This window comes from Pseudonaja textilis, chromosome 1 (genome assembly GCF_049901715.1).
Source record: "Pseudonaja textilis isolate UNSWEBS1 chromosome 1, rPseTex1.2, whole genome shotgun sequence".
Lineage (NCBI taxonomy): Eukaryota > Metazoa > Chordata > Lepidosauria > Squamata > Elapidae > Pseudonaja > Pseudonaja textilis.
Window position 1 is genome coordinate 164,916,055 of NC_141990.1, and position 24,903 is coordinate 164,940,957.

Below are 24,903 nucleotides of genomic sequence, written 5' to 3' on the forward strand. Positions count from 1 at the left end.
ACCTTATAAAATGAAAACAAATGGACATGGAAAGAAAATAATTTGCAGGTAAAGGCTTATACAATTTTATTCTGAATGCTTATAAATATTATATATCACTTAAAAAAACTAAACCATCAAGAGAATGCCATTTTAAAATTTTGTAAAGGGCTACAACAGAACTACCATTTTTAATGTACACTTAATTGAGCCCAGGTGGCAATTTCTATTTGGAAGCTTGTTTTGTCAGCTTACCCCACTCCCACCATTGATTCCTATTATTTCCTCCAAAACAATATACCCTCATTACCTCTGTATGCCCAGCATCCAAATTAGGAGATTCACATGTAAGACCCTGGTGTTTGATTGGAGAACTCCTCTTTGCTGTCAAATTCAACAACTTATTAGTACAGAAGCTTCATGAATCAATCTTTAGCAATTCTGACAGCAGACTATACTTTAAATGACCCACTCTTAATCATATATGAGTAACTAGTTATCCTCTCTAATCAATATAGAACTATATATTGGGGAATCTAGAATTACAGATTCTAATTCTAATTGCATCTTTTTGTAAACATTGGGCAGACAGTATTGTGGATGAGATCAGAATTAAAATTGGTAGGTGCAATTCTTAGCTTCTTAAAGATATATAAGAAGTGATTTATGGTAACTAGGAATTTTGAGGAGGGAAGTTGTTGGATATAGTTCTGGGCCTCATTAGCATTACCATAAAAAATAAAAGTTGGCTCTCACTGCATATGAAGGTTGTCTCTTTTTTGGGTGAAGCTAGGAAACATCTTTATTATGATTATAAGTTACATTACATCATTAATACTATGCTTAAGATGCTGGGACATCATCTTTGACAGCAGCTGATAGCCTCCTAATATTTCCCATTTTTGGCCCTTCTTATATTTCTCTGCCATTGGGCTAAATGAGACAGCTACTTTGGATTACAGAGAAGATGAGAGACACCCGGCTCTGTTGGTATGGACATGTCCAGAGAGCAGCACCTTCCACCATGGCAAAGACTGCCTACCAACTAGAAGTTAATGGCCAGCAACCTTGCAGGCATCCAAAACCTTGCAGGCGGCAAGACACCATCAACAAAGACATGCAAGCCATAGGCCTGTGCCCCAGAGATGCAGCTAACTATGCAAAGTGGTGTTCAATGATCCGAAAAGCAGACCCTGCATCTGCAGGAATATGCTAGGAAGAAGACGATGACTATGGATGAAAGATACTACAGCATGTAAGAGATTGGCAGAACTTGTACTCCTAGACTTGCCCCATGTGCTTTAAGTTCACCTGCCACCTACCTACTCAAGCAATGGATTTGAACAAAAACCTATTGCTTGTATGAAATGTGGGGCCCCTTTCTGATTCATTTTCAACATTAATATTAGCCAACCAAGACAGTATTTATGGTCTTCTATATTTCTGGAAGTTCGTGGAGTAGCTAGGCCAGAGAGCTCCATGTTACTGCTATAATCAATGAATTATAGAATACAGTTATTCCACTATTCCATTAAGTCAAATGAATTCACATACAGTATTGCACTCTGCCAAGGTTTTCAACAAAGCTATATTCATGCCATTAGTATGAGTACATAAAGAATGTAAAACATGTCCCCTGTCAAATTCTAGGAGTGGGACAACATGTCAAGTAATTTAGTACTTTAGTGTCAAAAAATCCTCAGAATGTGACTCAAGGTGGACTTCCGCTTTGAGCTTCTTTGGCGACGGACTGAAATCCGTGATCGTATGTGGTTTCAATCTGTGCTCACCGCCGGAACACCCCAAGCCAGCTGGATTTGGGGCTAAGCCATCCCGTAGAGGTGGTGAAGAGGGGAGAGACCACCAGCAGTGTCGAGGAAAGCCTCATCTCTCCTCCTCATCTGGCCATTACTCCTTTTCTTGAAGGTGGTTGCAGCGGTGGTCAGAAATGGCCACCTCAAAGAAGAACTCGACTGGAAAAGAATGTGCAGGAGGAAGATAAGAAGAGGAAGTTTTGGTTGATCGGGTTAAACTGAAAAAACAACAACATAAGGTACCCTGGAATTTGAACTATAAAAAATAACATTGTTCCCAAAGAAGACCTTGATGCAGCGAAGGAGAGAGGGAAGGGAAAGGATTTGCCTTTTTTTTTCCTTCCCTTCCTTATACTGACAGTTAAGAGATTTAAGTAAGAAATTGACAAAAATCCACTTTGACATCAATAGGCATTTAAGCTGAAAATAAAATATCAAAGGGATAATAAAGACTTTTGGATACTCAAAAAACTTTAAAAGCAGGAAAGGAGAGAAAAGGAAAGAATAAAAGGGCGGGATCTGGAAAAATGGAGGAGACTGCCTGAAACTAAAAGGAACTTACAGTGAAACCTTAACAAGATTCCTAAAAGATACATTCTAGCTGAAACTTTGTAACAAAATAATAGAACCCCAGGAAGAGAAAGTGGAAAAAAGAAGCAAGAAGAAACAGCTTTGGATTTGGATTATTTGGTGATTTTTGGATTTTTGGCTATTGGATTTAAGTGACTAAAATCAATCGGGTGGTTGTTTAAAAGTGTTTAAAATGGCATCACTTTTAAAAGAACTGAAAATGGAACTTAAAAAACAGAAAGAAGATGCACAAGAAGGAAGAGGTTCTTTTTCAATTTTTAGAAATGGAGATCTGGAACTATGAGAAACAACAAGAAACGCTTGTAGAACAAGAAGGTTGGGACAAAGAAGAAGCCATCCTTAATAATCAAGTAATTTTATGTGGGGAAAAAAAGGAAAGGGGAGAAAGAGAATGAAAAGTTTAAGATTTGAAAAAACAACCAAAAAAAAAGAATAGTTTGAAAAATAATTACAATATTAGGAAGAGAGGATCACAGAACAGAGAATTAGAAGTAGAGAGACAAGGAGGTAAAAAGGGGAGAGAGAAGAAGAGGGGGAAGAAGGAAAGGAAAAGAAGTTATAAAAGACAGAAACAAGATATAGAGAAACAGGGAAAATGTATACGGATTGAAAGTATAAGCCTATTTAGAGATAATGGGTGAAATTTTAATTGAAAAAGGGATTCTGCAAAGGTACATAAGATAGTATTGTTTATTAGAAATAGAAATAATTTTAGAAAATATGAAACAATGTATGATTAAAATGATGGATAAAATAATTATTGTAATGCAGTGGAATGTTTGTTAATAAATAAATGAAATAAAGTGAATGAGAATGAAATTAGGAAAGGATGGGAACATTTTAATTATTATTAATGATTTATAAAAATATAAGTGAAGAGAAATATGGAAAAAAAGAATTAATTATGGAAAGTTTATAAGTGTTCACAAGGAAGTATGATATTCAATTGAACAGAAATGTTAAAGATGTTAAGCTTCTAACTAATATTAATGATAGAATTGAATTGGAATGGAATGAGTGTTTTATTTAATATATGTATGTATGTATGTATGTATGGTATTCAGCTTTGTTCGGGTATCATCAGGCTGATGATGGCAGATGAGATTCTGCTGAAACGTTGCTACAACTTTAAAAGCACAACTATAATGACGTGGGAAAATAACCGAACAAAGCTGAATACCATACATGTAAGTACCCGCGAAACTTAAGGGAAAAAAATTATGTATGTATATATGTATGTATGTATATGCAGGTCTTGGCGTGTTCGGGTCTTTTCCTGTGTAAGATTGAGAGTATCTTACCAAGCAGAATTCGATTGGAAGTTATGTACTATATTGAATGTTATAATTTTAAAGGCATAAATTGAAGTTTAAATAAGAGTTGAATGTATAAAATTAAAAGATATAAAGGTGTCATACTTCAATTAGTAACTACAGGGGAAAATTTGTTTAATAAGAAAAGATAATATGAAATTGAAACAGCACAGACAAAAGTATAAATATAATGATTGGAAAGACACTGAAACTTAGAAAAAGATATATAATTGAATTTAGATATGAGATAATTAAAAATAAAGTTGAGAAAACCAAGGGAGGGGAAAAATTATGGAGAAAATGTTAAAATAGTAATAAGCTATGGAATAGAACACAAAGATGAATATGAAATTGAGTTTGTGTCTTGATGAAGAAGTGATAACCCAGGATCATGCTTTTCTCAAAAAAGATGCTTTATTTGTATTATGTTTTTGTAAAAACCCAAATAAAATTTATATTAGAAAAAAAGAATGTGACTCAAGGTTAGATTTTAAAGGACACCTATATTTTAAAATCTCAAAAGTTTATCCTCTAGTTTATCCTCTATCATTAGACTTATTTTTTAAAAAAAAATGGAGATAGTTTTCTCAACAATTTTTTCTTCCTTGTTATCAGGAAAAGATATATTAAAAATGGAGACACAGAATAGCTTGACTATTAGTGCTAAGAATTCTGTTTGTAAAAACAGTGCAGGCAATAGAAAGCCTCTCTCACTACCATCCTTGAAAAAAAGAAGCATGCAGATACTACTGTAAATCTATACTGATCCAACGGTCATAATAACTACAGTGTACATATAGATGGAAAAGATCTTGTTTTAGTGTGTTCTCATATATACATGCGCACAAACACACAAACCTGTGATTATATTCCTGATGGGTTTAACAAGTGCAGTAAAGGCAGTGACTTCTGGCTGTCTGTGTTCCCACATTGGCTGCCAAATGACAAGGCCACTGGCAAGACGAAAGGTCAGATCAGATTCCTAAAAATAAGAATACAGCAAATTATTCTAAGAAAAAGGGATATATGTGTAGAACTTTCCAATTCTAAAGCTGATTATTTGCCCCCACATATATACTGTTTATGGTTCCAAATTAGCACTCTGATAAAGTGCTAATCTGACCTCAGCAAAAGGCCAGGTTAGCTAGTCTTTTAATTAGATAATCTAATTAAAAATTAATGTAATTAGAATTTAAGCAAAAATTAAACATTAAGGTGAAGCAAGATTAATCCACCACTCCTGTACTTTAGTTAGAGTAGTCCAGTAAAGAAAAAAATATGTGGATCCTGTAATGCTCATATTTTGGCAAAGTCTTTTCAATACAGGCAATGTATTCCCTGGAAAGCAATACTTTTTTGCTTAAAAATGAAAGAAGTGTGGGACCACTATTGCCACTAGAGTTTCATAGAATTGGTGTTCATCTCAGTCTTTTCTACCCTTTTTAATCTCCTGTGCAGCTCCATTGAAGGAGAAGAAGGCAGAACAATAGCAGAGATAGAATAGTTATAAAAGACCCACTTGCTGAACTTCTTTAGGGCTCAGAAAAAACAAAGAAGTTTGGAAGTTTGGAAGATTACTTAAGAGGTAATCGGTGGATCAATTAATTGCATGTGGGAGTTTGTGGACATCCTGGAATTGCTAATTGTGTCAAGTGAACACGGCCATGTTGCATAGCCTTCACCCTCTAAACCAGAAACAGAAAACATGATCAGAAGCACTAGAAGGGAATTTTGTCACTTTAAATGCCTCAGCTATGACTAAGGCTCAGTAGGGAAAAGAATGAGTCATCTTTAGAGGAAAAATAAAGAAAAAGAGAAAAAAAATTCATGGCTTTTTCATAGTCCTCAGCAGGCTTTGAAGTCTTCATACGAGTAGTTTCAATGAGCCCAAGGAGAAATAAACAGGGTCTTGTACAAAGATGATAACTAGTTTTGATAATAAGGAAGGAGCAACAGTAGTCACAGTTCAGTTATAGAGATAATGCAAGAATGGCAAGACACTGTTTGTGGAAAACAAGATCATAATTCCAGTAATGTTACCATATTTTTGTCCCAAAGGTGCTTTTACAAGAGGCAACTGGACTTTCGTGTTTTTTTTAAAGACATTTTGCTTCTTATTCACAAGAAGCTTCTTCAGCTCTGACTGGATGGTGGGGAATGGAAAGATGTATATTCCTTGCAGACAGCTGGTCATTTGCATTCTTTTAGAGAGGTGTTGAGGCCATTTGGAGACTTGTCAGTGTCCTCAGGGTCACAAATGGTTGTGGCACCTTCTTGGAACTGCTGAAAGGACTGTGTTGTGGGGTTGTGTTTTCTGTAGGATGTTTTCTGCCCTCTATTCCTTCATTGTGACTTCAGCTTGAGAAGGAGACAACACAGTCTCATCCCCAATAGCCTGTGCCTGTGTTCACAGTGAAGGGACACAGGGCAGAAAACATCATGAAGAAGGCACAACTCCTATCAGAAGTTCCAAGAAGGTGCCACACTCATTTGCACTACTCAGGTGACCTTAAGAACACAGACAAACCTCCACATAGCCTCAATGACTCTCTAAACAATACCATCTTTTTCTTAAGATATTCTATTTATGGCAGGCAGAAAGTCTGGAAGCTAGATGAGTTTGAAGCCAGATGGTTGACTCTTTGTACTAAAGGGAAAATCTTGTAATCATCTCACACTCTTCCATATAAAAATCAAATAATCAATAAATAAATTCCCTAATGAGTGCAACATCGATGGACACATGATACTAGAAATTTTTTTGTATACCACGTACTACATCCATCAAACACCAAGACAACAGATTTTCAAATAATAGTTGTTATTTATGATAGCCAGATATTCCATCTCCCTTATAGCCCTTACAGCCACTTTAGGCACTTACTCTAATCCTATGAACCAGAGGAGCAAACAGGAACACAAAAAGCTCAACAGTTGCCATTGAATTCTGAAAGAACTTCCTTCTGCTGTTTTCTTCTTCTTCATTGGTACTGTTACATCTTGATTGCCCTGGAGATCCTTGGTTTTCAATCTGGTGGATAAAGGCACTGCTGCTTCCTCTCCAGCTTGACCCTCTGTCTCCTGATCCTCCAAAGTGGTCATGGCTGCAGTCTTGAGGTGCTTCTAGCAACATCCAATGTAGAGTGTGAAGGAGTTTTGTCTCAGCAACACCAAGTTTGTCCTGATGTCCTAAATGAAAAAAGATTGTGAGTACCCTGATTAGATGGCACAGCCCAAAAAGAAGGTCTGCTCAACTTGTTTACCATAATACCAAGCACATGCTACTGTACATAACCAGCAGTCAGCTAAATGAATCTCCTTTTTTGTTGCCCATGTCGATCATCTAAAAAGACACTATACTTGGCTATTACATTTTATCTGACAGGGTAATATATGAACTGTTCTACTTCAGGTTGTTCATAAAGCTAAAACATAGACATCTCATTTTTTTCTATGCCCTGATAAAAACAAGTTAATATTTCAGAAGGTATCTATCTAAACAATGTTTCTTGGACTTTATCTTCTTTTTACATTGCATTGTATTGATGGATGGATAAGACATGTGTTTTTCAATTGAAAACATGCTTTTAGTTATATTTTAATCTCTGTTGTAAGAATATAAGCAATTATTGACTTCCTCAGGACTTTTACAGTTGACAATATTTTTAGTGTGATCATGTAGGTTTTAAAATCCAGCTTTCTTTCTATCACCTTCCATGGTCCACCAAGCCACTCCTTATGAGAAGGCTCTCCATGATCAAACCCTTTAAGACGCCTTTCTTCTCCTTTCATCATTGCAGTCCCTTTCCTTTACAACCAGCAGTTAATCTTGCCCTCACAGTTTACTGTGACATAATTTGCGTAAAAGCAAATGTGCATAAAAGCACACTCTCCCTCCCTCCCTGCTTCCCTCCCCCTTTCTAATGGAACTGAAATGCAAGTCACAGAACTTTAATATGAACTGTTATTTAGTCTGCTGTAATAATAATTGATAATATACTGTAATGTCTAAACACACAGTTGTTTTTAAAATCTCAGATATGCACTGACCTAACTTGTTCCGGTTAGAAAGCAGAGTGGCTGTGCAGTGAAGGACATGGGGTAAGGCAGCTTGAACCAATTCCCAGCGTGAAATGCTCTGGATGGCTTCAGAAAGAGCTGGTGAAAGACCGTGCAGCTTGTTTTCAACCAAAACTCTTTCAAAGGACTAAAATGAAATGAGAGGAGAAAAAATCTTTAGTTTAGGTTTTTGAAACTTTTATTATATTCTTCTTTTTTTATGCACCTTGCTGTTTTGAGTGACACATACACTTACTAAAAGAATCTACTGAGGCAGATCTTTCATGTGACATTTTGCCCTGCTGTTTCTTTGCTGACATCTAGCAAATATCAGCAAAGAATAGACCGGTTGCATTTATCATTTAAATTTCATGTAAGTACATCAGAGAACTCATTGGATCATGGCTTTTGGAGCCATGGCTCTATGTGTTAAGTGGTATATTTGTTTATTATCCATGCTTGAGTGCTTGTCTTATCATCACAGCCTTTATGCTTCCTCAATTGTTGTCTTATGCTAGCACCCAATATTTTATTGTTCGGTCAAGAATATTTCTAAAGGATAAGGTCTTTACTAAGCAGGAAAGATTTTAATGGTGGCGTTGCTTACCCCGAGAGACTTACAAACAAATCTGGTGCTAATTTCCCCTTCAAATGAACAGATAACCCTAAAGATTCATATGTTTTACCATACACAGATATGTAGCTTGGGTCATTTTCCCCAATAAATCAGAATATCAGAATAACAAAGTTGGAAAGGATATTGGAGGTCTTCTAGTCCAAAGCCCAGCTCTAGCCAGAGACCCTATACCATTTCAGACAAATGGCTCTCCAGTCTTTTTTTAAAAGCCTCAGTGATGGAGCACCCACAAAATCTGAAGGCAAGCTATTCCACTGAATAATGTTTTGACTCATTTCTTTAATCTTTCTAATCCTGTCATCAGTGGATATTTTTTGTATAGTTATTTCAAAAGTCACTTGAAGATTTATTGGACATTGTTAAAACTGTGATTGGAAGGAACTGCAAGACAACTCATTCAATTGCAACACAGATTTTGCATCTATTTTCAGGTCATATGTGGAATAGTAATTTCCAATAATTAGATGGGATTAGGAAAAAAACAAGTAACATTAGGAAGACTAGAGTGGGGGGAAAACTTAAAAAGCAATATTAACAAGAAATATAGCTCTCAAAATGAAGCTTAGTAACAATAATGGGAAAGTATTGGAGATGTAGCATTGTTGAAAATTGTAACTTTCTAATAAATATGATTTGTAACACACTGTGTACCTTTGATTTTATTCAGTTTGATCAAATTGCCAAGTGAAAAATAGACATGAGCTGCTATATTCAAGAAACCAGCCGTCAGCTTCTAATTTGTTGTCAATTCCCATTCAACAAATTTGATAATTTTTCAAAAACAGCTAGATATTTATTTTACTTAAAAATGATGGATGACAAATCTGATAAAATGGTTTAAGATAGTCAAGTAAACTGGAGTAGTGATGAGTTCCCCTATATAGAATATTTTAGAGGCAAAGAAACTGAATATGAACCAGCAAAATGATGTAGATGCAAAAAAGAACATTTTAAAACATATATAATTTCGAGGTCACAGGAAATAATAGTTCCACTTGATCCCCCAACACCAAGAATTGTATTCAATTCTGGAAACCATATTTTAAAAAGGATTCAAGGAAACTTGATCAGGTTCACAAAAATATAACTAATATGATCAGGAAACTAGAACTCCATCTACAAACAATGATGGAAGGGTAGGTATGCTTTCTCTAAGAAAAGATTATTGAAGTATTTAGCTTTGAGAAAACAACAACGGGGGAAATTCCAGCAATTAACATGTCTACATTACCAAAAATACTATCGCTTTTTCAAACTGTACCAATAAACTTTTTTTAGAGAACTAGATCAAATAATAAGCAAATTTGTTTGGGATGGGAAAAAAGCCAGGATAAAAATGAAATTACTGCAGGATAAAAGAGAAAGGGGTGGCTTTGGATTCCCTGACTGGGAAACGTATTACCAGGCAGCTGCTACGGTATGGATTAAGGATTGGATCAACCTGGAAAATAGAGGAGTATTGTCGATATAGGGTCACAATTTGCAGAGAGGGTGGCATAGTTTTCTGTGGGATGGGAAATGTAAGCAACACTCATACTTTCAGAGACACATGATTAGAGATTCATTAATTAGGATATGGAACAAGATTAAAAAGAATCATTATACTAAAATAACGTACTGGTTGTCAACTATGGAAGCACAAATCTACCCAAATGCAATGGATCTGGGAAAAAAGAGGATGTCAGCCTTCAAGATCTTTTCTATTGCTTTGCATCTTTCGGCTGCCATAAGTAAGGGGGAGGGGTTGTGTCTGGGAAGAGAGCTGGAGGTGTTACATTCTTGTGTTGTATAAATGAGGAGTTGGGGGGAGTATAAATTCCTGCTCTTAAGTTTCTATTCCTTGCTTAGCCTTCCTTTCTCTGCGCAACTGCAAATCTTTATCAAAATATGTCAAGGTCAACGGACAGAGGCCTCATCACCACCTGAAGATGCCCACAGGACCATATCCAGAACTTCTAATTGGAAGAATCTTTTGAACTTTGGGGGTTGGGAACAATTCCATCCCTTTGTATATGTGATCTGCGCGCCTAATTTCTTAGATTCAGAATTTTACCTGAAGCTACCACGTCAATTTTCAGTAAAAGATTTCTTTCCCCTAATCTATGGAGTTTAAGTATTTCTTTCTTGGATTTTGAATGGAGCACAGACTGACAAGAGAAATTATAAAGGTTTATTAGATACACAAGGAAGATTAAAAACAATACAAGAACTACAGCAACAAAATATAAAGATAGATTGGTGGCCATACATGCAAATCCAGGCGAGATATAAAAAGGACAAAGAACAATTTAGTTTCTATATGGAAAAGCATCGATTAGATAAAATCCTACAAGAAATGGAAAAGAAAATGATTTCAAGAATATATAAATTTCTACTAGATTTCAAAATGGAAAAGGGGGTGGTCAAAGAAATAATGGTGGTATGGGCGAAAAATGTTGGCCATAATATAGACCTGGAAAATTGGGAGAGAATGTGGAGATCAAATTACAAACTAATCACGTCTACAGCATACAGGGAAAATCAATACAAAATGTTTTATAGATGGCACCTCACCCCCAACTAGATTAGCAAAAATGTTTAATTCAAACCCAAATTGTTGGAAATGTGGAAAAGAAAAGGGCACTTATTTCCATACCTGGTGGACATGCCAGGAAGTGAAAAAATACTGGAATACAATTAGACAATGGCTAGAAGAAATCACAAATCAGAAAACTGAACTTAATCCAGAAACTTTTTTATTAGGTATAATAACACAAAATGCAATAAAACAGATAGATAGATCATGCTACACATATTAACAGCTGCAAGGATTTCATATGCACAACTCTGGAAAGAAAAAAAGGTACCACCAGAAGGTATGGTTATTGTCAGGCTACAGAACTTTTCCCATTCACTCAACTAGAATGAACTTCTGAAAACGTATCAAAAGGGATCAAAAAGGAATCCTTTATTGAGATGAGACAATTCATGTAGGAGTTCAAAGCAGCGTCTGAGGTCTCTCAGGCATACAGGGATACATAAGGGAGTTTAGAACCCCTCCCCTTATCTCCATGTGTATTTAGTGAAACAAAAGCCAGTATGTTAATTCCTCCCCACCCCTTTTGTAAGGAACAATCTTTTTCACAGTTTCACAGGGCATACCTAATTTCCCCCCACCCCCTTTTTAGAACGTACTTTTCCAGAGATTCCCAGGACACATCTCACTGTGGAATTTTTATGGTTTCTCATCTCCTGGCTGTGCCTCTGAGGTGATAGTTCTGGCCATCTGGCTTTTTTCCCTCCATTGTATCATGTGTGGGTTATACAAATTCGACGTAAGATTAAATATATTCAGGTTACATCAAAAAAGGATTTCTTTATCAGCCTCCTCCCCACCCCTTTTCTTCTTCCACTGATCTGACAGTTAAAAAAAAAAAAGATTGTATAGAGATGGACAGGCTAACAATGAAACTAAAACACAGAGAAGATTCAATATACTACAGGGCCTGGAATGTCTGGTATGAGTGGTTTAGAAATAAAAAGAAAATAAAATGGCAATTAGGAAAAGAATGAGGGAATATGTAAATATGTAAATATGCATAGAGAAGATTGATGTGTAAGGATAAAAAATATTGATTTATAGCAAGAGTAAGATGTAATGATAATGGAATAAGTAACTACATATATTGAAAAATGTAAGAAGATGTAAAAGATGCCTTGATGTTGATAACAATGTATAAAGTTTTATGTTTTTAAATTTTGAAAACTTAATAAAATTTATTTTAAAAGAGAGAGAAAACAACAACAATATGGGGAGGCATTGATATGATAGCATTCTTCAAATACCAAAAAAGTTATTACCCATAAGAAAATCAAACTCAAAGAATCAAAGAAGCAATGTATGTAGAAAGAGATTTAAATTACAGGATGGCAAATTCTGATTGAATGATGGGGTAAAATCATATTTAGTTTAACAGCAGAACCATTTACTCAGAAATTAGTGGGCTCCCCTTGAATAAATGTGTCCCCATATGTTGGATTCAGTGCCTGAATAACAAAGTAACAGAGTTGAAAGGGACCTTGGAGGTCTTCTAGTCCAACCCCCTATTCAAACAGGCGACTATCATTCCAGACAAGTGGCTGTCCAGTCTCTTCTTAAAAACCTGCAGTGATACTTTAATTTTTTAAAATTAAAAAAAAACCCTGCAGTGATGACTACCTCACTGGTAGAAGGAATGTGTACTGCAAGAGATTATCTTTTTATCTACTTGTTAACATTGAGCAGAAACAGATAATTGTATGTTTTAGTAACATAGGAGCTGTAAGCCATCAATCTACTATTATACATTTTTTTCCAGAAAATCTCTTAGCAATGGCTTGGACATTAAATGCATCAGTTTAGATCTCTATTCCCATCTTAAGAAAATAATGACAGAAAAACAATTGATGACTTAGTTAACTACAATTTTTATGAGACAAATTTTTATAAAGTTCCATGCACAATCCTTTAAGCTTCAATTAATCATATTTTGTTTAAGTCAATCTGAGGACTGCAGCGTTGATTATACTGCCCTAGGTCTACTGCCACTCTCCTTGCAACTGGCACAGTTCTGAATATCCTTCTTGTTGGGAAATGCAATTGACCTTTAAATGATGTAATTATAGTGACAAATATGAGAAATAGAAAAGTGATATTCTAAAAATAGTGCGCCATCACATATTTCAGTGACTTTAGCTGGGCAACTCATAAAAATGCATAGGATATACTCAATTAAAAAAACCCTGATGTAATCCTCGTTGGTTATGGTTATATCACTCTGACCTTGAAAAAATTACAAGAATACAGTAAAAAAGATGGGTACATTATATTACATATATTAACAGCTGCAAGGATTTCGTATGAGCAACTTTGGAAGGAGAACAGGATACCATCAGAGGGCATGGTTATAAAGAAAATAATAGACTGGATAGAGATGGACAGGCTAACGTTGAAATTAAAAATTAAAGAAGATTCAAAACATTATAGAGCATGGGATGCCTGGTATGAGTGGTTTAGAAATAAAAAGAAAAGAAAATGACAATTAGGAAAAGAATGAGGAAGTATGTAAATATGTATATATGTTATAGAAAAGATTGAAGTGTAAGATGAAATATATTGATTTGTAACAAGAGTAAGATGTAATGGTAATGGAATAAGTAACCATATATTGAAAAATGTAAGGAAATGTAAAAGATATCTTGATGTTGATAACAATGCATATAGTTTTATTTTATGTTTTTAAACTTTGGAAAATTAATAAAATATATATTTTTTTAAAGGAAAAATTACAAGAACAACAGTCCTGGAAAATAGGGCAGATCATCCTGACAACCCTAAAGGGCTTAATATATACAGCTGGTAGCTCAGGCAATAAATGTTACATTTCTACTTTAAAAGCCCCACTTGATATGATGGTCATGTCCATGACAAAGTTTGTATGCAGCAATATTCTCTCTGCTGGAGACCAGGAGATATGCTCAAACTATGAGAAGATAAAATAGAAGAAAACTATAACAATTAGAAAAAGTATAAGAATATGGAAAAATGACTCCTATAATATTCTGCATTTGTCAAAAACTAGCAGTACTCATCAATCTCTAAATTTTTATTCTGCTTTCTCTAGATCAGGAATCATCTTGGTTGTGAATCATAACTTATTTTCCTGAGAAGCTAGCTGGTAGTCTTCTAAGTAATGTATTGACCTCATTTGAAAATGCAGATTTTATATAATGAGGCGTTATTAGAAGCTAGACTACCAAAGTCCTGGTCTGAGGCATACGTCACCTTAATTCCAAAGGAAAGTACCGATCAACAAATGATTTCAAACTATAGAACAATTTTGCTGTTAAACACAGATTATAAAATATTTATGACAATATTAGCAGAAAGAATGAAACCAATTCTAAGTGAGATTATATTATTTGATTCTTTTTGTTAGTTCTTATTGTTTTTATTTTTATTTTTTGTTTTAAATATGATTTTATATTGTGTAAGCCACCTTGAGTCGCCATGGGCAAATAGGCGGCAATATAAATTAAATAAATAAATAAATAAATAAATAAATAAATAAATAAACAAACAAACAAACAAACAAACAAACAAACAAACAAACAAATAAATAAATATTCGGACCAGAATGGCTTCCTGCCAAATAGACAAATTAGAAACATTAGAATAGTGTTAAATACAATCGAATACTACAAAGCACATCCTGAAAAGCAAGCAGCATTAATATTTCTTGATGCACAAAAGGCCTTCAAAAATCTTAATTTGAAGTTTATGCTACAGCAAATTAAAAAAAAAGAATTTCGGCACTAATATAGAAAAAACACTACAAGCCATATACTCCAACCAAACAGCAAGCATGTTACTGAATGGAGACCGTACGGATGAGTTTGAGATAGGCAAAGGAGTGAGACAAGGGTGCCCACTATCACCTCTGCTGTTTATTTTATCCTTAGAAGTGTTACTTGTCACAATTAGACAAAATTCAAGAATAAACGGGATCAAAATCAGAAATGAAGAATACAAAGTCCAAGCATTTGCAGACGACCTTGTATTCATAGAGGAACAACCAATACAGAATGGACACATACTACTTCATGAAATAGAAACATTTGGAGAAGTTGCAGGATTAAAAATAAATAAAAACTAAACTAAAATGATAGTCAAAAATTGCACTGCAAAACAGAAAATAAAACTACAAAATAAAATGGGACTACAGAGTGAAAAAAAATAAAATATTTGGGAATATGGCTATCCACTAGGTGTTTGTCAGTTAAAGAGGACAATTATACTAAATTAATTGAACAAATTAGGAAAGAATTGGAATTATGGAGAAAACTACAATTATCAATACTAGGCAGAATTGCAGTGTTAAAAATGAATATCTTACCAAAATTGATGTATCTCTTTCAGATGATCCCAATAAAATTAGGAAAAACATTTTTTTATTGAATTAAATAAAATAACAACCAAATTTGTCTGGCTGGGTAAGAAACCACGCATTAAATTAAAACTGATGCAGGATAGTAAAAGCAGAGGTGGTTTTGGGCTACCGAAATGGGAACTTTATTATAAGGCAATGGTATTAAATTGAGTCAAGGATTGGGTTAAATTAAAAGATAAGAGAATATTAACACTAGAAGGTCATGACCTCCTGGAAGGTTGGCACACATACCTGTGGGAGAAAAAAGGCAAAGCACATGCCTACTTTAATTGACACTTAATAAGAGATTCACTCATACACACATGGAGGAAAATTAAGAATAAGCATTATATGAAAGTACCACGTTGGTTGTCAACCATGGAGGCCATGATACACCCGAAAAGATTGGACTTAGGGAAAATGATAAATTATAATGAATTATTAGATACCCAAGGGAAACTAAAATCAAATCAAGAACTTAAAGAACAGGGAATTGTAATCGATATCTTCAAATTCAAAACAGATATAAAACAGACTCAGAAGAATTTGGATTTAATAAGGGGCAAAATCAATTAGATAAAATTTTAATTGGACTAGAACAAAAATTAATATCCAAAACATATAGATACCTGTTAGACGTCAAAATGGAAGAGGAAATGGTAAAAAATACTATGATAGCATGGGCACAGAATTTCGGACACAATATAGATTTAGAGGAATGGGAAAAATTATGGAGCACGAATTATAAATTAACAACAGTCTCGACATATAAAGAAAATTTATACAAAATGTTTTACCGATGGCACTTAGCCCCAGCAAGACTAGCCAAAATATACCCAAATACTAGCCCAAAATGCTGGAGATGCCAAAAAGTCGACGGTAGCTTCTAACCACATGTGGTGGCTATGCCCTAAGGCCAAGATCTATTGGAACAAAATTAAAGATTGGATACAAGGAATCACAGGACACCAAACTGAACTCAAATTAGAATTCTATTTATTGGGAATAATCAAAGACCAATACCCCCAAAAAGATAAATTGCATAACTTTACATATTCTAACAGCAGCCAGAATAGCTTATGTGCAAATGTGGAAAGGGCCGAATATTCCAACAGAAGACTTTCATCTTATTTTAATAAATTAACTTCATCATTTTTCAGGCTACACAGCCCTGTTAAATATCTGTTCTGAAGCAGATCTGATCAGATACCTCAGACCAGTCAATCTTCACAACTACCGGTAGAAATAAATACCAATTTTCTCTGCCTCCTACTCTTCAGATTTCTATAATTTCAGAGGAGTTTCATTGAATTCTTGTTGAAGTTTCCTCTAGTGAGATCTGTGCTTAAAATCCTATGGACGCTAGCTTGCTAAAATTTGATCAGATGTGGAAGTGTGGCTTCTTGCTCAGAGATTTTTCTTTTTAATTGGAAAGTTTGCTCTATCCTCCTTCCCTTAGTCCCCAGCCCTAGTTCTCTTGTCAATTGGCCAGCCATTGCCTTCACATCTCCTCCTCCATGACTTTTTTCAGTTAGTATCTGAAGCTTTCTTCCATTTCACTGGGATAAAAACACCCAAGAATCTATAGTGAATGGCAAATGTTTCTGGCTCCATATTTGGAAATAGAAATGAAGTAAGAGTTCTATCCAGTAACTGGATAGTGAGTTCTTGTCCAAATGAACTAAATCATTCAAGTTATTCCCAGATCTTTTATTCTTGGCTAAATTATATTAGATGAATTGAAATGTAGTAAATTCCTGGGGGGGGGGGAGCTTGATTCTAAATATGGCAGTAGCCAAAAGCTAAATAAACATGAAGAAACCATGTTACTGGATTGCTCAAAGAACAATATAAGAGGCTACCAAAATCTTAAGAGGAAGATGTTTATATGATTTTTTGATTTTAAAAAAATCAGCAAAAACCCAGTAACTGGTATATCAATTTTTCCTGTCTTTTCTTACAATTTACATGTTATTCTGAAATTTGCAAAATTATTCACAATATATCAATACCTCAAATATATATTTTTCCTGCCCTTATATATTTAAACACAATACCCTTATATATTTAAACACAATTTAGCCCAAATATGCTTTTTAGTGCAATATTTTCAAATATATATTTTTATGAAACTGTGTACAACTTTTATCAGTGTATAGTGAATAGTTTTGAGAAATTAGAAAAAAGAAGAATACAAGGAGCAAAATAATGAATCTATTTATTATTCTTTTAGAGGCTACCAATTAGATGAAAATAATCCAATGAATGTTTGAGAGAGATGGATTATATTTTAAAGCAAGCATTTATATATAAGCCAGTTAATACAAGGCATTAAATCAGCTTCAAGAATGAGTGCATTCAAGAGCAAGATTTCATTGTACAATTCACACTAAACAATAAACTGCTTAAAAATATGAAGAATACAACAAATTGCCTCTCCATTACAATTCACTCAGTAGCCCAAATTGTCCTATTTCAATCCTACTCAATTCTATTTCCAATCTTGTAAAATTTTAAACATGATCTTGTCTTCCTGTAGTATATGTAGTTCATTATCTATTATTTTCAATCCTTTGTAAAAGAAAATTAAATCTTCATTTTGATAGCAGCAGTAAGCAAGACAAATTTAATTTCAGTCTATGTTTTTGAATTGCTAGTTTAACTTCTGAAATTTTATTTTCTTAATATATTTTCATTGCCAATGATTATATTGTTAGTAAAAGTAATGAACAAGATGGGGCAGCTTTAGTTTGTCCCCTTTGGCATGATACATTGTTCCAATAAAAATCATATATTTTATGTTATTTAATAAAAAAATATTTTGCTAATGTCTTAGTCAGCATTTTTCCATTTAAAAATGCTTTTTAGCTATTTAAAAAGTTGGAGCCACAATTCATCTTTTTCAAAACTTCAAACATAAAAGACTTTTCTAGATTGTCAAAACCTTTTTCTGCCTACAAAAAGATCCCAGGCATTGTTTGATTGTTTGGATTTGTGTTGTCAATAACATTCAATGTATGTCTAATGTTGTCTCTCATACATTTCTCTGGGACAAATGCAGTTTGATCAGGTTTATTATATATGTATTCTTCCTGCAAGTATCACTGTGAAAAAAATAAAATTTACCTGTAGTAAAAAGCTATTCAAAGAAGAAACCATGGTTCTAACCTGCCTCAATCAAACATTTAACTATTGGTAGTGAAACTAGTAGTATGTCTGGCCCACTGAGTTGAACATAGCTTCCTGAATTTCATATTAGAAGCAAACAATTCATGCACATCAGTAAATCAAGAACATCAAAAATCACATACCACACAAGAAGCTTCATATTGCTTTCCCAGTTTGGGTCTCAAAAATGCACTGAAAAAAGACATAGATGTTGTTAAAACAGGATTTTAGGTATAATTGGCACAATTATTGAGCTATTATAAGTGTATATGTGTGTTTAAATTGATGACTAGTTAGAAATATATAGTGTCATTTCAAAATAGCACTAGCAATAGCATTCAGGTTTATACACTGCCATAGCTCTTTTTACAGCACTCTCTAAGCCGTTTACAGAGTCAGCATATTGCCCCCATAATCTGGGTCCTCATTTTACCAACCTTGGGAGGATGGAAGCCTGACCAATCTTGAGCCTGTCAGGATTGAACTCCAGGCTGTGGACAGAATTAGGCAGCAAGATTGATTCTAATCACTGTGCCACCAGGGCTCTTGAAATCCCGTGCTATAAAGCTAGCAAGTATCTCTATGTGTCTGCTATGGAGAACATTTTCTAAGATACAATTCTTATAATAAGCAAATGTACACCATAAGTGCAGAACCTGATATATGAGCTCCAGCACCCATTTTAAATAAAGTTTAGGATCCCAGAGAGGGAATCTTAGATGCTAAGTGGATGCCTTAAATACAGCAGAGGGTTAAAAATCCTCAGGCACCCTGCCAAAATAAAGCCAACATTTTTAACAGACGGATTGAACAGTGCAAAATATGTATACCTATTTAGCTCTGTTAACCACTTCCTCCAAAGGCTAAATATTTATATTATAATCAGTCCAAATTATAATGGCATCACTAGTTATATCCCCCTGTGCTCTTGAAAGTGAAAAGCATTTTTTCTTTCTTGCCCACAAGAAAGTTGCATATTCCTGCCCAATGCCATTTCCTGTACATGATATATTTCTTGATAGATATGGGATGGGACTGCAGTTAAAGAAAAAAAAACCCTATCCATAAGAGGTATAATTTGAATCCTTGGGTTCTCCAGGTTCTACATGAGGAGGAACCAGTAGCATTAATAAATCTGCAACAAGTGATGTGATTGGACAGTAGTGCTTCCGATTTACCAGCCTGAAAGCACAGTGGAGATTTTGAGCATGTGTTGTGCATGCTCAAGTAAGCTGGTTGCCATAAGATGGTGCTTGCCCATTCCCAAAATGGTTGTCATGACAAACTGGTAAAGTTGTTCAATGTCAGGACCCCAAGATACTCAGTACCAGCTCTGAGATTGCCTTTTGTTTAATTTATTTTATTTTCTTCTGCAGCCACTTTACATTTTAAATAATTAGGACAGGGGCTGCAAGAGCCCTCAAAAATGTCAGCAGCATGAAGTGAATAATAATCCAGCTGTCTATCTAAGATGTTTATCATATGCCTTAAAAAAAAAAAGAATCACCTGAATTGAGTTAATTTGTGTAATACTTATTTTTCATCAAATAAGAAATAATCAAGTACCCCACCAACATTCGAAAATGATGATGAACATCTGAATCAAGTCTGATGGAGGGAGCGGAATGATAAAGTTAGATGGTACCCAAAGTATGATCTTGTCTACCCTCCAACAACACAATGCCATCCATGTCTCCATCCCTACTAACCATGACACAAAGAACTGATCAGTCCACAGGCTACAGTCTGAAAAGTTGTAGCCTGTAAATATGGAAGAGGTGAGCCATGAGACCTTCAACCTTATTGTCTTCTATGATATATACTATATATACAATAAACTAATCTTATCTTACCATTGTCAGCAAGAATCAGCTGAGGTTTTTGTTGTGAAATATAAAGTGCTTGTTATATAGTGACTTTTATTATATGAAATCCTTTAAATTGTGCATACATAATCATTATCATAAACATTAGGTGAATCAACTAATCTTTTATTGAACTGCATTTATGTCAGATGGAAGACACCAGGAAATCACATCCCTAAGACATGGTAGAATTACTTGTAGTTTAATCTTGCCATTGTTGATGTTTTATTATAGGTAAATATAGTTTTTAATGACTTGGGGGTGAGTTTCCATAGGATGTTAATGTTCAATTTTACTGGGAAAGAAGGGATGTTCATAGATAGACAATGCATGTATACAGACAGTTAAAACTAATACAATAAGATAATTTATTCTTTTGCTGAACCATTTTAGTAATGGTTACTGTATGGCTTTTCTCAACTCTCGTGAAGATGGGAAGCTGAAGCTTCAATTCCAAACATGCCCAATTGGGGAGTAAGATGGGAGGAGGGAAGTTATTTGTGGGACTTGAGATGATTTTCCAGGGGTCAATTACAGTTTCCCCGATTGCATCTTCTTGTGCAATGCTAGCAATTGACTCCAGTTGCAAAATGGATTTTCTGGTGTTTCTTTGGATAGATAGCACAACATCCCCTGACACCTGCTGCAACCTTGACTGATTAGAGGTCATTGAGGAAGTGGTTTCATGGCATGCAGCGCTGGCACTTGGCCGGCAGAGACCTCAGGTGCAGGCTGAGAGAAAGGAGAGAGCATGGATGTATCTTAACTCAGCGCCCAAATAGAGATCACCAATAGAGGGCAGCAAAGAGTCCGAGGTTTCTTATCTCTGCTGCTATCTAATGACTGTCCCTCTAAAGCAGAGCTGACTATTTAAAGAAAAGGTCGCTTCTCATTGTCCTGGCTTCGGTCTCTTGGAATCAAAAACCTACAGCCGGGCGAAGAGCCCGCAATTCTTCCTTGCATCCCAGCCCTTGAATCCCAGCGAGGTTTAGCCGGCAGCGCCCCCTAGTCTCCCTTACCTGGTTTGCCTCCACAGGAAGGTCTGGATAGGCAGCGGAACCCCTCGGCCGCTCTCCTGGTCCTGGCCTCCTGAGCTTTTCCTCTTCACCATGGTGCTGGTTCCTGTGCCGCAACAGCTGTTAGCCCATGTCTCTGCTCCGCCGCCGCAGCCCCCTCTGCCTCCGGCTCCTCTGGTGCAAAATGGCTGCAAAAACAGCGGCCGCAGCCAAGCGGGGAGAAATCAGTGCAGCTTGCGGGGAAGCGGCAGTGGCGGCGGCGGCGGCGGCAGCCAAGGACGAGAGGATAGTCGCCCCCCGCCCCGCATGACTCCCTTCCCTCAGAACCTCCTTCTGTGGCCAGCAACTAGCGCGAAGGGACCTGCGCGCGATGTGTCAAGGGGATACCGACGCGGGCGGGGCGGGGCGGGGCGGGAGGGAGGCGACGATGGGGAGGAGCGGCGCCACGCACGGGTGGCAAACTCTCCGATCTGAAGTGGAAAGTTTGAGGAGCAGCAAGGGCTTCTCGAATTTCCATCCTTCACAACCATAAACTCGAATTCATTCGTTCCCCAGAATGGCTCCTTCAAGGGACTCAGCAACTGAGTTCGTGTATATGCGTAATATTTCACTCTTGGCTCGAAGTGGGCTAATAGTAACAACTAACTTGCTGATAGAGTCATATTTCTGGGGAAAAAAGACAAAGAAAGTAAATGCTGAAAATTCCTCCTTAATCAGAAGTATCTGTCGAAATTGAAGCAAACCAGTATCACTGTCACAGTACACAACAGTCCTCTTCCTATTTTATTCCCACAGCAACCTTGTGAAGTGCATTGCAATGACTTACCTGTCAATGAAGCTTCAACCATAACAACACAAGAGCACACAATAGATACAAACTCAAGGTTAACCGCACCAAACTTGATTGCAGGAAATACGACTTCAGCAACAGAGTGGTCAATGTCTGGAATACTCTACCTGACTCTGCGTTTTTTTTCCCCAAACCCCAAAAACTTTAACCTTAGACTGTCTACTACTGACCTCACCCCTTTCCTAGGAGGTCTGTAGGGGGCGTGCATAAGTGCACCAACATGCCTACCATCCCTGTCCTATTGTTTCTTTTATTTTTTCTTTTATTTTTCTTATATGTATCCATGTATCCATAACTATGTTTTTACTTATACCTATTATCTTGTAAGCAATTGACAAATAAAAATAAATAAAATAAAAAATAAATAAGTAGGACAGCTGCACATTTAGAGAGCTTTCCTGGCCTTATAGCCTTGTGACTTGGCAGCAGCTCTCCAGGACTCCGATGAGAATGTTTTCTCTCTCCCGTAGCCCTGTCTCTCCCTACCCTGCAATAGGTGGGGCAGAGCTTTTCAAACTATATTCTACGGAACCCCAGATATCCACAGAAAGACTATGAGATTTTATGAGAGACAACCAACCAACAAAGAAATAAACCAACAAATCTGTTTTATTCTAATATAATTGAATTTTCTATCATTTGAGTTTTATCTCTTGATTAGGGATTTAGAGACTTTTTTAAAAGTTCAAAGTTCAAAGCCTTTATTGTCATAGTACATCATGTATGCAACGAAATTGGTTTAGCCTCTACCGGTGCAGTCCATACAACAATACAAGACAACATGAATAATATAAGGAATAATCCTTATACAAGTAGTTAGGAAAAAAACTAGTCATACATTTCCATATGTACGTCATATTCTGTGCAACAGGTATATTACTCTGGTGTATGATCTTATATCATGGTATATACATATTACACATTACATTGGCACCAGTGAAATCCGTCATATTAATCTGTTAGTGGTGCTATATTGTGTTTAGGAGTCTGACAGCCCATGGTAGAAGCTGTTTTTAAACCTGTTTGTCCGGCTGGCTGTACTTCTGTGTCTCCTGCCCAATGGTAAAAGTGAAAAGAGACACTGGCCATGGTGTGAATCATCCCTAAGTATCTCCCTTACTCTGCTTAAACAGCGGGACCTGGTGATGTCATCAAGTGGTGTTAGAGGGCAACCAATGGTTTCTTGTGCCAAATTAATCATTGTCTATAGTGCCTTTCTGTCCGCGGCTGTTAAACCAGCATGCTATACTGTTGTTATACATTATGTAAGGATACTTTCTATCATGGACTGATAGAAAGAAGTCATCAGCCATTGCTCCACCTGATTTTTCTGCAGGTCTCTAAGGAAATGAAGTCTCTGTTGAGCCATCCTAACCACCAGGGATGTGTTGTATTTCCAGGTGAGGTCTTGACTAATAAGAACTCCCAAGAATTTAAAAGAGGAAACCCTCTCCACACATCCCTCCTTGATATACAGTGGGGCAGGTTCCTCTCTTTGCTTCTGGAAATCCAGCAACATCTCCTTTGCCTTGCTAGTGTTTAGATGCAGGTTGTTTTTTGAACACCATGTGGATAGCTTCTGGACTTCTTCCCTGTTTGATGATTCGTCCCTTCTGGTTATAAGACCCAGCATGGTTGTATTATCTGTGAACTTTATTATGATGTTGGATGGATTAGAGGATATACAGTCATGTGTATACACCGAGTACAGGTAGGGGCTGAGCACACAGCCCTGAGGGGAGCCTGTGCTAAGCTTCAGGGTGGAGGATGTAAAGGGCCCAACCCTTAGTATTTGTGAACGATCCATCAGGAAGTCTTTAACCCAGTCACAAATGAGGGGAGGGAAATTCAGGTCAGTCAGCTTTTCAATGAGGATGCCTGGTAAAGTGGTATTAAAGGCCAAGCTATAGCCTATAAAAAGCATTCTGACATAATTCCCAGATATCTCAAGGTATCTCAATGCAGTATGTAGAGCAGTGGTGGCTGCATCCCCTGTTGACCCATTGCTTCTATAAACAAACTGGTATTGATCAAAATTTGGTGGAAGACAGGACCTGAAGTGTTGTAGGACCAGTCTCTCAAAGTACTTCATCACTAAAGATGTCAGTGCAATGGGTCTATAGTCATTCAGGCTGTTTATGGCTGCTTTCTTCGTAGCTGGGATGATTGTGGCTGCTTTCAAGCATGATCGAACTCTAGCCAGTTGCAGGAAGATGTTAAAAATCCTTGTCAGGACCCCTGTTAATTGGTCATGTTATGTCGGACGATCGGTCCCAAGAAGAGACGCGAGGCAGTGACTGGTTTAAAGCTCTTTTTATTTAAGTTGGATCTGGCCGCCGGCTTGGAGTGTGGCGGCTTATATTGAACTGGTGCCGGGCGCCGCGGCCAATGACAGACGTTCGAATCACCCGCGATTGGCTCGGCCAATCGCGGTTGCTTTGTAACGGCCAATCAGTGCCGCGCACTCGACCAATCCAAGTGCTGTGCGTTTAGCCAATCAGAAGTGCAGGTTTACAAGAATGCAAATACATATACAGAACACCCCTCCCCTCTTGGTTTGGTCCTACGTGACGTAGTCCCATAAGTAGGCGAGGCTCCATACTTGCCTACTGGACCTGCGCAGGTTAGTTGTCTCTTGGCCGCCGGCCGGTTCGGTTGGGGTCT

The 24,903-nt window shown here is 36.4% G+C and overlaps 1 protein-coding gene across 3 annotated transcripts in view; it reads right to left on the minus strand.

Annotated features, from left to right (window-relative positions):
* UNC80 (unc-80 subunit of NALCN channel complex) overlaps nucleotides 1–21,784 on the minus strand; it is a 185,781-nt gene extending 163,997 nt beyond the window's left edge. For all 3 annotated transcript variants that reach the window (XM_087941122.1, XM_087941060.1, XM_087941004.1), the window contains exons 1-6: nucleotides 21,393–21,784; nucleotides 18,652–18,700; nucleotides 7,748–7,904; nucleotides 6,582–6,886; nucleotides 4,556–4,679; nucleotides 290–363 (exon numbers count right to left, since the gene is read on the minus strand). In XM_087941122.1, coding sequence (XP_087797248.1) covers nucleotides 290–363; nucleotides 4,556–4,679; nucleotides 6,582–6,886; nucleotides 7,748–7,904; nucleotides 18,652–18,700; nucleotides 21,393–21,484 — 801 coding nt within the window. In that variant the 5' untranslated portion in view covers nucleotides 21,485–21,784. The remainder of the gene's footprint in view (nucleotides 1–289; nucleotides 364–4,555; nucleotides 4,680–6,581; nucleotides 6,887–7,747; nucleotides 7,905–18,651; nucleotides 18,701–21,392) is intronic.
* Nucleotides 21,785–24,903: the final 3,119 nt, after the last annotated feature.